We start from the raw sequence: 16,746 nt of genomic DNA, 5'->3' as shown, positions 1-16,746 counted from the left end.
ACGTGCGCTGGGAGACTAAGCGCCGCCCGCTGCGCCTCCCCCGCCAGGAGCGGCAGCAGCTTGACACCCCATTCGGTGTCCGGCCAGCCGCATGCTGTCGCTGTGGTCTGGAATACGTCGAGGAATACTTGCGGGTCCTCTCCCTCCGACATCCTCTGCATGGCGGTCCCCTTCTCCTTCTCCTTTCCTCCGGACTGGCTCACCAGTGCTTGCAGTGCCTGCGTCTGTTGCATGCTTGCCTCCATCTGCTGCTGGGTGGCTGCCGACACCTCCGCCAGCACTCTTCCCAGTGCCTCCAGGGGGGTTGGGGCCGTCATCCTTCCTCGGTCCTTGCTTGGTTGGGCGCCAACTGTGACAGGTTTGTGTCGTGGGGTCTTCAGGACCGAAGGATCACAGCAGGAGTTCAAGTTGACAATCATTTTTAATCTTTTTACACACAATATTTCTTCTTTCGTTTGTTCCCAAAAGGATTTTCTTTTAATTTTTAATTTTCACAACAGTTCATCTTCTTCGTTCGCTCCCCAAGTCTTTTCTGTCTTAGTTTGTTCACTCACAAAGTTTTTAACTCGCTCAGTCCTCCCACCACCCTTCTGGCGTCCTCAGCACCTCCTGGGGTCCTTCTGGCTTTTCAGCCCCGCCCTGCTACAATCGGGCGGAAGGCGGCGTACACCCATGACAAGTCGCCACCTCATCGCAGGCAATGTGTTGTGACACTCTTAAACAGGACAATACTGCCATCTGGTATACATGCATATGGTTAGAAAAACAAGGATGGAATATTCAACCCTCAACTCAACAATGAGTAGATGAGGGTTATGTGTGTGTAAATGTGTAAATAAATGAACACTGATATTCAAGTATTTCTTTTATTTATATTTATATATATATATATATATATATATATATATATATATATATATATATATAGCTAGCTAGAATTCACTGAAAATCAAGTATTTTCTTATATATATATATATATATATATATATATATATATATATATATATATATATATATATATATGAAATACTTGACCTGGTGAATCTATGAATCTAGCGGTATATACACTCCTCACCTCTTAACCTCGCCCCCAACCCCGCCCCGGCCCGCCCCCAACCACATACCCCACCCCACCACCGACCACGCCCCCCACTCCCCACCCCCCGAAATCGGAGGTCTCAAGGTTGGCAAGTATGGATAGGCACCGGCATCCCCGCCACCCCAAAGGGAATACGTGGTAGAAGATGGATGGATGGCAATAGAGTTCTTGCTCTGACACACACACACACACACGCACGCACGCACGCACGCACGCACGCACGCACGCACGCACGCACGCACGCACGCACACACACACACACACACGCACACACACACACACACACACACACACACACACACACACACACAGTCCCTCAAGATTGGTTTAAAGAACATGTATTGATTTGACTCTTAAACTAATCTGGTATTTTGCTGACTCAAAATCAATAGAGTTTGACATCCATTAAATTGGCAAGACAATGCAATGTGACCGACTATGTGGTTTTAAAGCCACATGGATAAGAGTTTTTTGACAAAAAAAAAAAAAATGTAATCCATGTTTGCTCACCTTTATCCAAATCATGCATGTGTCAACATAGACTCCATCCAAACAACAGATACGCTGATAGCCCATTTGGCCGGGAGGTGGTTGCTGAGTAAGGTTTGCAGCGTGTTTAGCAATAAATGGGAATAAATAAAAACAGGTGGAAAAAGCAGAGCGAGAACACAAAAGTGCTTGCACAAAGAACACATTTGGGACGATGCGTTCCAGCAGGTTCAGGTTGAGGATCAACGAGCTGCGCTGTGACAATGGACATCTGTCACGCTCATAACGCTGTAATCGCTGTGCATCTCCAATCACAACACATGACGTTCCACAATGTGACCCAATTGCTCTCCACCATTATGGATCACGTCTTCGTGGCGGTCAGGAATGATGACAGCCGGTCCAACGGTGAAATGAGTCGTGAGGACGATTCAGTGGAGATGAAATTGGTCGGAATCCAACTCAGACTGATGGTGCGTTCAAGGTCGCACGCTGTAGCATGCGCAATTAAATGCTTTTGTGTCTTTGGTTTGTTGCTCAGATTCAACCAAGAAGCTGAAAGACGTGCTGCAGGAGTTCCACGGCGATGGCGTGCTGGCTAAGTACAATCCTGAAGAGGTATGTTAGACTGATACTCTGTTGGGAAAGTAAACCCTTACACTTTTTGTCATACAGTGGGTGTGGATGCATTTGTTTGACTAGACCAGGGGTCGGCAACCTATACCACTCAAAGAGCCATTTTGACCCGTTTCACAAATTAAAGAAAACAAAGGGAGCCGCAATCATTCTTACGAATATTTGCTGGTGGTTACCCATATAGCAAGAATAAGGGCGTGCCATGAAGCCATTGACTTTGACGCCTTCTACAACATGTACAGACATCTTGCCAGTCCAGTAACATGTTGTATGTGGCTTCCGCAGATACACGTACACGACTGCAAGGCATACTGGGTGACACAGAGTACACTGACGGCTGTGATATAAATAACTTTAACACTCAATCAATCAATGTTTATTTATATAGCCCTAAATCACAAATGTCTCAAAGGACTGTACAAACCACTACAACTACGACATCCTCGGAAGAACACACTTAAGGGCAAGGAAAACTCACACCCGGTGGGACGCCAGTGACAATGATGACTATGAGAAACCTTGGAGAGGACCTCAAATGTGGGCAACCCCCCCCCCCCCCCCCCCATTAGGGGACCGAAAGCAATGGATGTCGAGTGGGTCTAACATGATACTGTGAAAGTTCAATCCATAGTGGCTCCAACACAGCAGCGAGAGTTCAGTTCAAAGCGGATCCAAGACAGCAGCGAGAGTCCCGTCCACAGGAAACCATCCCAAGCGGAGGCGGATCAGCAGCGTAGAGATGTCCCCAACCGATACACAGGCGAGCGGTCCATCCTGGGTCCCGACGAGCGGTCCATCCACCCTAACCAGGAAGGCGCTATCCTCTTGTCTCGGAACATAGACTTCGCATTGAGCCACATTTGACTAACTGCACTAGAGCAAGCCCGGTCACAGGCAATTACAGAGCCTGCTAGCCTGGGTATGGAGTCAGTTAAGTTAGAACTAGCCAGCGCCAGGCTGGATGATCCCTGTACACATAGCAATTTTCGTAGAATAATACACAACTCACAAAATGTTTTTTCTACTGTGTGTATGACTACGTCAGAGTTAGACATGCGTTCTACTGAGGTGGCAAATTATGATGCGTTCAGTTTATCGCAGCGCCAAGTAGACAATCTGAAAATTCCCGTCATATCAATTCCTAGATATGGTCGTAATTATTTTAAGTACACTGCGCATAATAAACGCAACATTATTAATATTGCTACTACGGATAATTTTATCAACAACTCCTTAAAACAGCCCACTACCTATAATATGGGCTTTCTAAACATCAGATCTTTGTCTCCCAAAACGTTATTAGTCAATGAGGTCATTAGAGACAACAACCTTAACGTCATCGGTCTTAGCGAAACCTGGCTTAAACCAGACGACTTTTTTGCGATAAATGAGGCATCCCCTCCTAACTATACGAATGCGCATATTGCCCGTCACCTCAAAAGGGGAGGGGGTGTCGCACTAATATACAACGAAAACTTTAACTTTAGTCCTAACTTAAATAATAAATATAAATCGTTTGAGGTGCTTTCTATGAAGTCTGCCACACCTCTGCCTCTGTGCCTGGCCGTTATCTACCGCCCCCCAGGGCCCTATTCGGACTTTATTAGTGAATTCTCAGAGTTTGTTGCTGATCTAGTGACGCACGCCGATAATATAATTATGATGGGGGACTTTAATATCCATATGAATACCCCATTGGACCCACCGTGCGTGGCGCTCCAGACTATAATTGATAGCTGTGGTCTTACACAAATAATAAATGAACCGACGCATCGCAGCGGTAATACTATAGACCTAGTGCTTGTCAGAGGTATCACCGTTTCCAAAGTTATGATACTCCCGTATACTAAAGTAATGTCCGATCATTACCTTATAAAATTTGAAGTTCAGACCCATGATCGGCAAGCTAATAATAATAATAACTGCTATAGCAGCCGCAACATTAATGCTGCCACAACGACGACTCTTGCGGACCTACTGCCCTCGGTAATGGCACCGTTCTCAAAGTATGTGGGCTCTATTGATAACCTCACTAACAACTTTAACAACGACCTGCGCGAAACCATTGATAGTATAGCACCGCTGAAGTTAAAAAAGGCTCCAAAAAGGCGTAGGCCATGGTTTACTGAAGAAACTAGAGCTCAGAAATTATTATGTAGAAAGCTGGAACGCAAATGGCGCACGACTAAACTTGAGGTGCACCATCAAGCTTGGAGTGATAGTTTAATAACTTATAAACGCATGCTTACCTTAGCTAAAACTAATTATTACTCAAATCTCATCCGCATTAATAAAAACGATCCAAAATTTTTGTTTAGTACAGTAGCATCGCTAACCCAACAAGGGACTCCTTCCAGTAGCTCCACCCATTCGGCAGATGACTTTATGAAGTTCTTTAATAAGAAAATTGAACTTATTAGAAAGGAGATTAAAGACAATGCGTCCCAGCTACAACTGGGTTATAGTAACACAGATACGATTGTATATACGGCGGATACTGCAAATATCCAAAATAGTTTCTCTCGTTTTGATGAAATAACATTAGAAGGATTGTTACAACGTGTAAATGGAATAAAACAAACAACATGTTTACTTGACCCACTTCCTGGGAAACTTATCAAGGAGCTTTTTGTATTATTAGGTCCATCAGTGCTAAATATTATAAACGTATCACTTTCCTCGGGCACTGTTCCCGTTGCATTCAAAAAAGCGGTTATTCATCCTCTCCTTAAAAGACCTAACCTCGATCCTGACCTCATGGTAAACTACCGACCGCTGTCTCACCTTCCCTTTATTTCGAAAATCCTCGAAAAAAATTGTTGCAGAGCAGCTAAATGAGCACTTAGCGTTTAACAATCTATGTGAAATCTTTCAATCCGGTTTCAGGGCAAATCACTCGACTGAGACAGCCCTCGCAAAATTGACTAATGATCTATTGCTAACGATGGACTCTGATTCGTCATCTATGTTGCTGCTCCTCGATCTTAGCGCAGCTTTCGATACCGTCGATCATAATATTTTATTAGAGCGTATCAAAATACGAATTGGTATGTCAGACTCAGCCCTGTCATGGTTTAACTCTTATCTTACTGATAGGATGCAGTGCGTCTCCTATAACAGTGTGACCTCGGACTATGTTAAGGTAACGTGTGAAGTTCCCCAGGGTTCGGTCCTTGGCCCTGTACTCTTCAGCATCTACATGCTGCCGCTGGGTGACGTCATACGCAAATACGGTATTAGCTTTCACTGTTATGCTGATGACACCCAACTCTACATGCCCCTAAAGCTGACCAACACGCCGGACTGTAGTCAGTTGGAAGCGTGTCTTAATGAAATTAAACAATGGATGTCCGCTAACTTTTTGCAACTTAATGCCAAAAAAACGGAAATGCTGATTATCGGTCCTGCTAGACACCGACCTCTATTTAATAATACAACTTTAACATTTGACAACCAAATAATAAAACAAGGTGACTCTGTATAAAATCTGGGTATTATCTTCGACCCAACTCTCTCCTTTGAGTCACACATTAAAAGCGTTACTAAAACGGCCTTCTTTCATCTCCGTAATATCGCTAAAATTCGCTCCATTTTGTCCACTAAAGACGCCGAGATCATTATCCATGCGTTTGTTACGTCTCGTCTCGATTACTGTAACGTATTATTTTCGGGTCTCCCCATGTCTAGCATTAAAAGATTACAGTTGGTACAAAATGCGGCTGCTAGACTTTTGACAAGAACAAGAAAGTTTGATCATATTACGCCTGTACTGGCTCACCTGCACTGGCTTCCTGTGCACTTAAGATGTGACTTTAAGGTTTTACTACTTACGTATAAAATACTACACGGTCTAGCTCCAGCCTATCTTGCCGATTGTATTATACCATATGTCCCGGCAAGAAATCTGCGTTCAAAAGACTCCGGCTTATTAGTGATTCCTAGAGCCCAAAAAAAGTCTGCGGGCTATAGAGCGTTTTCCGTTCGGGCTCCAGTACTCTGGAATGCCCTCCCGGTAACAGTTCGAGATGCTACCTCAGTAGAAGCATTTAAGTCTCACCTTAAAACTCATCTGTATACTCTAGCCTTTAAATAAACCTCCCTTTTAGACCAGTTGATCTGCCGCTTCTTTTTTTTCTCCTATGTCCCCCCCTCCCTTGTGGAGGGGGTCCGGTCCGATGACCATGGATGAAGTACTGGCTGTCCAGAGTCGAGACCCAGGATGGACCGCTCGTCGGGACCCAGGATGGACCGCTCGCCTGTATCGGTTGGGGACATCTCTACGCTGCTGATCCGCTTGAGATGGTTTCCTGTGGACGGGACTCTTGCTGCTGTCTTGGAGCCACTATAGATTGAACTTTTACAGTATCATGTTAGAACCGCTCGACATCCATTGCTTTCGGTCCCCTAGAGGGGGGGGTTGCCCACATCTGAGGTCCTCTCCAAGGTTTCTCATAGTCAGCATTGTCACTGGCATCCCACTGGATGTGAATTCTCCCTGCCCACTGGGTGTGAGTTTTCCTTGCCCTTTTGTGGGTTCTTCCGAGGATGTTGTAGTCGTAATGATTTGTGCAGTCCTTTGAGACATTTGTGATTTGGGGCTATATAAATAAACATTGATTGATTGATTGATTGATCCTGGGTCTCGACTCTGGACAGCCAGTACTTCATCCATGGTCATCGGACCAGACCCCCTCCACAAGGGAGGGGGGGACAGAGGAGAAAAAGAAAAGAAGCAGCAGATCAACTGGTCTAAAAATGAGGTCTATTTAAAGGCTAAAGTATACAAATGAGTTTTAAGGTGAGACTTAAATGCTTCTTAAACACTCTTACTAACATGCACCACAATGCGAACCCGCACCAAACAAGAAGGAAAAACACATTTCTGGAGAACATCCGCACTGTAACACATTATAAACGCGACATAACAATTACCCAGAATGCTATGCATCCATGACTCTTTCAGGCTATATCATACACCCCGCTAGCCAAAACCAAAACCCGCTTCAACCCCCCCCCCCCCCCCTCGCCCCCCCCCCTTCCGTGCGTCGTTTGAGGTGGGCGGGGTGTATAATATAGTCATGAAGAGTCATGGATGCAAAGGATTCTGGGTATGTGTTGTGTTGCGTTTATGTTGTGTTACTGTGAGGATGTTCTCCAGAAATGTGTTTGTCATTCTTGTTTGGTGTGGGTTCACAGTGTGGTGCATATTAGTAAGAGTGTTAAAGTTATTTATATCACAACCTTCAGTGTGCTCTGTGTCAACCCGTATGCCTTGCAGTCGTGTACGTGTATCTGCGGAAGCCACATACAACATGTTACTGGACTGGCAAGATGTCTGTACATGTTCTAGAAGGTGTTAAAGGCACTGGCTTCATGGCACGTCCTTATTACTGACCACCAGCGATTATTTGCGAGAATGGATGCGGCTCCCATTGTCTTCCTTATTTTGTGAAATGCGTCAAAATGTAGAGGGCGCTAAAAGTAAAGCCATCATGGCTCGCCCTCAATATTGTTGTCAGAGTGAAAATCGAAGATTGTTGACCCCGGGTGATGTCCGAAAGAGGCTCCAAGAACCGCAATCCCCCCTTAACAATCGGGGGGGTCGGCGATTGTGCAGCTGAGCCACATCAGAGTGCCCAAATGCGGCTCCGGAGCCGTGGGTTGCCGACCCCTGGACTAGACTAAAATGAAACAAATGATAAGACTTCAGTCTACAGTCTGAAGTCTAGTCATTTGTTTCACTCATTCCTGTGAGAATCCTGTATGTGACTTAAGAATTAAAGTACCAGTAGAGTGGAAAAACAAGTTATTTCTATATTGAAGCTATTATCATATATATCTGATTTATGACACCAAAAGACTTTCAAAATTTGCAAATAAATAGATATGTTTGAAATAATATTAATCTCGCTGATGTTACCGAGCCATTTTGAGAGTTAATGAATTGTGACGTGCAAGTAGCAACCACAGATCCCTTCCCCTTCAACAACAATGCTAATCAAGCAGTCTTTGAGACCCAGCAACAATTACTTTGGGGAAAATTATGATCCGGAACATTATATTTTTGATCCCAATCACAAAAAAGATGACAAATGGTTTAGAAGCCAAGCTAAGCGCATGCAACATAATTGTGACACAATAGCATTAGCAGCATTGTTAAGTGCTAAACATACAAACTCCCAATATAAAACCTTAATAAAACAAACACTTACTGTATTCCACTCGCTGGGAAGCCGACCGACGGGACGCTCACATAATCCCATTTTAAATGAAGAATAAATCACAATTCTTAGTAAGGGTTGAAAAGAAGTTGCCACAACGAGCCCCTTTTTGTGTCTTTTTACCATCTTGCGACGTCAGTCCATGGCCACATTTGTCCACTAGCAGGTGAGAGATGCATGAAATAAGATCTAGAATTTACTTTTAGCAAGTTTGAGATGAAACAGAAGCACACTGCAAAAAGTCAGTGTTCAAAAACAAGTAAAAAAAAAAAAAAAATAGGGAAATTTTACTTGAACTAAGCAAAGTTATCTGCCCATAGAACAAGAACATTTGGCTTATCAAGACTTTCCAAAACAAATAAAATTAGCTAACTTCGATGAACCCCAAAATACCTTAAAATAAGTATATTCTCACTAATAACAAGAGCACTTTTCTTGGTAGGAAAAACAAATCTGAGACCTTTTTCAATATGTTGAAAAATATTCTTAAATTAAGTAAATGTTAGTGCCATTATCTTGACATAATAATATGCGCTCGGCATTCACATTGCTTGAAACCAGCAAATTTATACTAAAATCTAACTTATTTTTCTTAACAGAAACGCAACAAGGCGACCTTGAAGTAGTCTTGTGATTTTTCCCACACCTACATATATATATATATATATATATATATATATATATATACATATATATACATATATATACACATATATATATATATATATATATATATATATATATATTAGAGATGCGCGGTTTGCGGTCTCATCTGCGGAGTTCGCGGATAAACCGCGGGTCGGGCGGGTGACATGACGAAAAAATTGATTTTAATTAGATTCGGGCGGGTGGTGTTGAACCATTCGGAATTATTTGATAAAAATGGTTCAGGGATCGGTATCCTTTACCATTTAAAGAGACATTTAGTATCCGTGTTACAAAGCGAAGAAAACAATAAGAGGCGCCAACATTCTGTAGAATGACTGACGGCCGTCACCCAGTTAGTAAGTATTAGGGCGTGCTACGAAGCCTTTGGCTTTGTCGCCTACTACAACATGCATAATCTGCTTGTCAGTTCAGCAACTTGTTGTGTGTGACTTCTGCAGAAACACACACACACACACACACGACTGCAAGGCATACTGGGTGCCACAGAGTACACTAATGGTTGTGACATAAACAATTTTAATACTCTTACTAATATGCGCCACGCTGTGAAGCCACACCAAACAAAAATGACAAACACATTTCGGGAAAACATCCTCACAGTAACAAAACATAAACGCAACACAACCAATACCCATCCATGACCCCCCCCCCCCCCCCCCCCCCCCCCCCGTGCGTCGGTAAGGCGGCCGGGGCTGGGGGCGCAGGGGTGTAAAATATATTCAGGCCGTGTCACGGATGCAAAGGATTCTGGGTATTTGTTGTGTTACTGTGAGGATGTTTCCCAAAATGTGTTTGTCATTATTGTTTGGTGTGGTTTCACAGCGTGGCGTATATTAGTAAGAGTGTTAAAATTGTTTATATCACAACCATTGGTGTACTCTGTATCACCCTGTATGCCTTTTAATCTTGTATGTATGGTTGCGCAAGCTGCATAGAACATGATGCTGGACTAACAATTGGTTTGTTCATGTTGTCAAAGGTTTTAAAGGCAATGGCTTCAGAGCACACCCTTATTCTTGTCATCAGGATGAACACCATTGTATGGTCGCGAGAACGTTAGCGGCTCCCATTGTCTTCTTTACTCTGTGAAACGGGTTTAAATAGCTCTTGGAGTGGTAAAGGTGGCCGACCTCTGATGTATTTCAACGGACGGGTGGCGGGCGGTTGCGGTTCTGATAAAATATTGGTTCGGGTCGACGGCGGGTGGATGACGACTTTGGTGATGCGGGTGGGATGATATAATTGCCTATCTGCGCATATCTAATATATATATATATATATATATATATATATATGTATATATATATATATATATATATATATATATATATATATATATATATATATATATATATATATATATATTTGTGTTTTGTTGTTTTTGTTTTTAATTGTCATTTTGAAGAATTTATCTGAATGTGCATGAACTATTTCTGTTCAAAATTGTTTGAAAGGTCAAATGTTTAAATTGTAACTGTCAGTTTACTGTACTGTGCCAACTGTACTACTATAAGAGTAAATCTTTTCTATTGTTTCACCGAAAATAAAATAGCAAAGTCCATTTGGCTGTCATCAGTTTGAATTATGAGACACAACTGTGTCAAAGTCATGATTTTTTTTTATAAACTTTCACAGCCAGGTTTTTGTACCTCCTTGTGAGCGCCTTTTGTTTGTTCTTGTTTTGAGTTAAGATTAAATCATGTCCTTACCTTCACGCCTTGCCCGCTCCAACTTTCCTATGCATTCCGGGAAAACAAACCCCCAAAGTCCACGCCGTGACAATTATTTTCCCAAACAATTATTCTTTCTCCTCACAATGACAATTTTTCGCATACATTTACGTTAAATTTCCCTGATATTATTTTTGCTTTAGTCAGCGGCCAGTTATGTGACTCCGTCAAATATCTTACTTTTTTGTTTTTTGTTTAGTGATTATTGATGAGGCATACTAGTCCCAAAGGTCTAGGAGACATGCTCTTTTTTTTCACTTGTTTGCTAACTAATCCATTTCACCGTTACAAGCTCAGGAATTAACATGCACATTGCGCGGCACATTAATTGTGTTTTTTTTTTTTTCCGGATTGTAATATTTTTATGGTCGTGAGAAGATAAAATCGAAATTGTGATTAAAATTCAACTAATTGTCCAGCCCTACTGCAGACAGTATCACTATTTCTTAAACACTGATGACGACTATGCATACAACCTAAGCTTCCAATGGTTCGTCCCGTGATGCAATACAACCGCTCATGTGATATGGTAGCACATTAACACTGATGAAAACTGTAAATGGCGGCACGAGACAGATGCTACCCTGAGATATTCCCAATGAAAGCAGACCGGCTGACATTTACCTTACATGTCACCCTCCTGCCAGACATCAGCACTCACTTGCAGTCAGTGTCAAACAGTTTCCTCTTACAAAAGGAGTAGTTGTATTATTCAACTTCCCGGTGAATGTATTTGTGGCGGTCCACCATATATTTCATAAAAATTTGGCATCCTGTTTATTTGTTTTTTTAGATCAGGCGTTTTCTCACTTTATGATGGGACAGTCTGTTTAGCTTGTTCTTCCAACTCTGAACAGTAGAGGGCATAGTAACTTGTACATGTACATGGTAATTGTTATATCCTGTATATATGATATACACATAATATATTATTTTATATCTGTATATATAATATACTGTACATATATTATGTAAATATTACTTACATTTGTTTTATTTTACATCGCTGTATTTAGTCTATTTATACCTGCATTGTCCTTTCCATCCTTACACTTTCCATTATTGTAACCGAGCTACTGTTTGGAACAATTTCTCCTGTGGACCATTAAAGTTTGTCTAAGTCTTAGTCTAAGTTCTTATCACGTTTCATATGAACACACTGTACCGTAACTGACTTAATTGTTTATTAAAACACCCTTTATTCAATATATTGATATATCTGACTTTTTAGTTGTTGTAATTTTTTACATTATTTCTTTTCTGTTGTTGAATAAGGTTAAATATTAAATACAAATATCGGTAAGTGTATTAGAGAGTATCCAGTAACAAACGTATCTGCATCATTCAATTTACGAGCTTAAATGTATGAATTATTGAGGCCACTAGGTGTCACCAAAATTAAAATTACCACTCCACTTCAACTTAACTACAGCATAGGTCCATTCCATTTTATATATATATATATATATATATATATATATATATATATATATATATATATATATATATATATATATATATATATATATATATATATATATATATATATATACATATATATATATATATAGATTTTGAAAATGAAAAATATCAAAATGGCCCCTACAAGCGTTGATGTTTCAGAGTGCGGCACTTAGTGGAAAAAATTTGGACACCCTAGATTTAAGCCACCGATGTATTCTGGTTTTGTGGTAAAAGGCCTGGTTGCTTTTTGTACTGCAGTAGTATGTCAGTCAAAAATGCTTAAATGTGACCTAACACACACGTTATGATGACCACAGCTTGACACTGGAGCTAATAATTTCTACTTCTCAACACTTCCAAATGGAATAATAGTGCATTGACACATACAACAATATCCCATACATTGATTACATGTCATACAGTACAGTAAGTCTGGATTAGTTTTTGCCTCGTCCCCCACTTAAAGCGTGAGTGAAGAACGCGTGAAGGATGGCGTTTCCTCAATTTGAAGACCTGATAAGTCCGGAAGAGAAAGTGATGATACAGTATTATCTACTCACAGACGCTACCTGGTGGTTGTTTGAGCACACTGCAGGTATTTCTGGATAAGGCCACTCCTAAAACGACCAGTAGAGTGGAAAAACAAGTTGACTTCATTTGCTTCATTGTGTTTCATTGTATCTTTTAAACCATATCCAAATGTATTTACAAGCCACAAAGTATGTGAAAATAACGTCTAAACATCACAAAATGCCACAAATTCAAGTCAGCCATTTTGAATATTCCGCTCTAAATATCTTCTACGTCACTATAGTAACACTTCTGCACTCTGACCATGTTATCAGATCAGTCACACTGGAAACACGTAAAAATTGGAAAGAGATGTGTTGTTTGTCATTCACAATGCTTATGAACAAACCCTGTTTCCATATATGTTGGGAAATTGTGTTAGATGCAAATATAAACGGAATACAATGATTTGCAAATCATTTTCATCCCATATTCAATTGAATGCACTACAAATACACGATGTTTGATGTTCAAATTCATAAACTTGTTTTTTTTTGCAAATAATAATTAACTTTGAATTTTATGGCTGCAACACGTGCCAAAGTAGTTGGGAAAGGGCATGTTCACCACTGTGTTACATCACCTTTTCTTTAACAACAATCAATAAACGTTTGGGAACTGTGAAAATTAATTGTTAAATCTTTGAAAGTGGAATTCTTTCCCATTCTTGTTTTATGTAGAGCTTTAGTCGTTCAACAGTCCGGAGTCTCCGCTGTCGTATTTTACGCTTCATATTTCGCCACACATTTTCGATGGGAGACAAGTCTGGACTGCAGGCGGGCCAGGAAAGTACCCGCACTCTTTTTTTTTACCAAGCCACGCTGTTGCAACACATGCTGATTGTGGCTTGGCATTGTCTTGCTGAAATAAGCAGGGGCGTCCATGAAAAATACGGCATCATATGTTGTTCCAAAACCTCTATGTACCTTTCAGCATTAATGGTGCCTTCACAAATATGAAGGCACCATTGAAGGCAGTGAAGGCACCATGGTGTGGCTGTGAAAACAAAACTTGCACTAAGGCAAAACTATGAACACAAAACAAAAACTTGCACTATGGCATAAATAACGAAAAGCTTACTTGGAACGGAACGAGAACGGGACATGGATCATTGGCATGGATTACAAGGTGCGTAGCTGGTGATATATGGTGATGTCGCCAGGCTGACTACCTGGCAACTGTGGCTTAAATAATACTACGGTGATTGAAAACAAGTGTGTGACATGGGGACAGGTGAAAACTAATGGTCGGCGCACTTGGCGTGGCAGATGATCAGGTCTCTGCGCTCCACGGAGGAATAACGCAGCTTTTACTCATCCATCGCGTGCAGGACCGCCCATGGTCCCTCGTCCAAACCTCTTGCGGAAAAACTTTTATGCTGGCCACATCTGTCAAGGCGTGGACTTTGTGGGTTTGTTTTCCCAGAATGCAAAGGAAAGTTGGAGCGGGCAAGGCATGAAGGTAAGGACATGATTTAATCTTAACTCAAAACAGGAACAAACAAAAGGCGCTCACAAGGAAGTACAAAAACTTAGCTGTGAAAACAAAACTTGCACTAAGGCAAAACTATAAACATAAAACAAAAACTTGCACTATGGCATAAATAATGAAAAGCTTACTTTGAACGGAACGAGAACGGGACTTGGATCATTGGCATGGATTACAAGGTGCGTAGCAGGTGATCGAGGGTGATAGATGGTGATGTCGCCAGGCTGACTACCTGGCAACTGTGGCTTAAATAATACTATGGTGATTGAAAACAGGTGCGTGACATGGGGACAGGTGAAAACTAATGGGTTGGCATGGAAACAAAGCAAACAAGGAAGTGCAAAAACAGGAACCAATGGAAACTTAGGCAAATCAAAACATAACTAAACAAAACATGATCACAAGACATGACAATAATTTGTCCGGTAGCTCTCATTTATCTCTAACACACTCAATCGTCACGTCTCTAACTAATTAAACAATGTCAAGACGGTCACTTCAAACAGCGACTAAACTACGAAACAAAGCTGACAAGAACAATCGATACACCCACAAACACATCTCATCTGCTTGTGTTGTTGTGAATGATATCATGGATGTAAGATCAACGTACAAACAGGATAGCAATCGCAACTTGAGGTGCTCCGTCTTTTTCTTAAAACAGCCACAAGTTGTCTCTACCCGTCAAGCTCATAAACAGCAGCACTTGCCCCTTTACAACAACAGCGCTGTGCGCAACAGCCGGTCTGATTACGCAAACAAAATAAAGTTTTTATTTTATTTTTTTTTCCTTGCCCAAGCCTAATATACTTTAAGCCCTTATTGATACTGTACATTACACAATTATTATACTTTGCCTTACAATACAGGTTTAAATTGTCCATATTGCTGTCACCGCGTGGTCTCGAACCCACAATTCTCCTGCAGCAAGATCTACCAACACTCAGGCTGGCAGTATGCTAGGACATGCCCCCGCACGCTCCGGGTGCTTCACGCCCACGCAACGTCGCAGCTGCAGACTATCGGCTATCAGCGCACCTGGTATATCATGGAGACAGCATAAAGACCAGTCTACCCTTGGACCCTACGCCGGAATATTGATAACTCTTTGCAGTGGCTTCCCTCCCGTTGTCCTCGCATCCGTTCTCCTCGTCCTCCTTGTCCCCTCGTCTCATGTTCCTTGTTTCTCCTGCAGTACCCGTCTAGTCCTGATTTGTGCCTCGACCTCCTTCCGGACTTTGGACTACCTCTCTCGATCCTCGACCCTTGTTTGGACACGGACCTTGTCGCTTCTCTCCTGCCCTCGACCACTTGCCTGTTTACTCACATCCGTTTTGCCTCGCCCTCTTGGACTGCTGTAGTATTCATCCACCACGCACTTAAACCATCGTCCGGTATTATTCACATGGTTAAAATCATACATAGTCCTGCAACAAACACATTGAGTAGCATACATCTCCCACACACTCATCAAGGGTTACAATAATCCCGGTAACCTGAGCTTTTTCGTAGTGTCTTTTCCTTCCACCCCTCAATGTACATAACAGTACGTTTGGGCCAAACATGTCGGAACCAGACGACACCGGTAGACCTGGTCTTGCTCCCCAGTCCCGCACCTCCAGGAATCCGGACCTTGATGTCATGTGTGCTGTCCTGAGAAAGCACCAGACTCGCTTCGATGCATTGGACGACAACTTGGAGAAGGCGTTCGCCAAGCTGGACAACCTTGGCCCCAGCCCAGCGCACGATCAGGTGACAAATCAAAATGCCACGCCTGCCTCTGTACCTAAAAGCGTTAACCTTGACCGGCAGCCCAAGATCACTAGTCTGAGACATTTTGAGGGGGATTTGAACGTTATAGAGGGTTTTTGGTGCAGTGTCAATGTATTTTTTTGTACCAACCCTCACGTTACACTTCTGATTGCATTTCTCTTTTCGCTTCTTGTCGGGCCTGCCCTCAAGTGGGCTACAGCAGCCTTGGAAATGTCACTGGGTTTGGACACCGACAACACTGCTTTATTGTTCCGTGTTCCTGGCCGTGTTTGACCACCCAAAGGAAGGGGGGGAAGCCGCTGGACACCTGCACATAATCCGGCAGGGAACCCGCTCTGTGGCGGTGTTTGCCGCTGTCTGCCGGACAATTGCGGCAGACAGCGGCTGGAACGACAGGGCCCTCCAGAGTGCGTTTCCTCGGGGACTCTCAGAGGAGATCAAGGACAGCCCGTTGAGGGACAGACCAACCTCTTGTAGAGCCCTCATCAATTTGGCTCTTTAGTACGACCAGAGACTTTTGGAGCGAGTGACTGAGAGAGCCTGTGGAGCCACTAGGAGACCTTCCACAACGCCAGCAAAACCCGCTTTTCAGACCTTCGGAGAACAA

At 42.3% G+C, this 16,746-nt stretch overlaps 1 protein-coding gene across 3 annotated transcripts in view; it reads left to right on the top strand.

Annotated features, from left to right (window-relative positions):
* dgkb (diacylglycerol kinase, beta) overlaps positions 1-16,746 on the top strand; it is a 259,708-nt gene that overhangs the window by 18,779 nt on the left and 224,183 nt on the right. For all 3 annotated transcript variants that reach the window (XM_061915511.1, XM_061915509.1, XM_061915508.1), the window contains exon 4: positions 2,130-2,206. In XM_061915511.1, the coding sequence (XP_061771495.1) occupies positions 2,130-2,206 (77 nt within the window). The remainder of the gene's footprint in view (positions 1-2,129; positions 2,207-16,746) is intronic.

This window comes from Nerophis ophidion, linkage group LG11, assembly GCF_033978795.1.
Source record: "Nerophis ophidion isolate RoL-2023_Sa linkage group LG11, RoL_Noph_v1.0, whole genome shotgun sequence".
Classification (NCBI taxonomy): Eukaryota; Metazoa; Chordata; class Actinopteri; order Syngnathiformes; family Syngnathidae; genus Nerophis; species Nerophis ophidion.
This window is presented reverse-complemented; position numbering and strand designations above follow the sequence as displayed.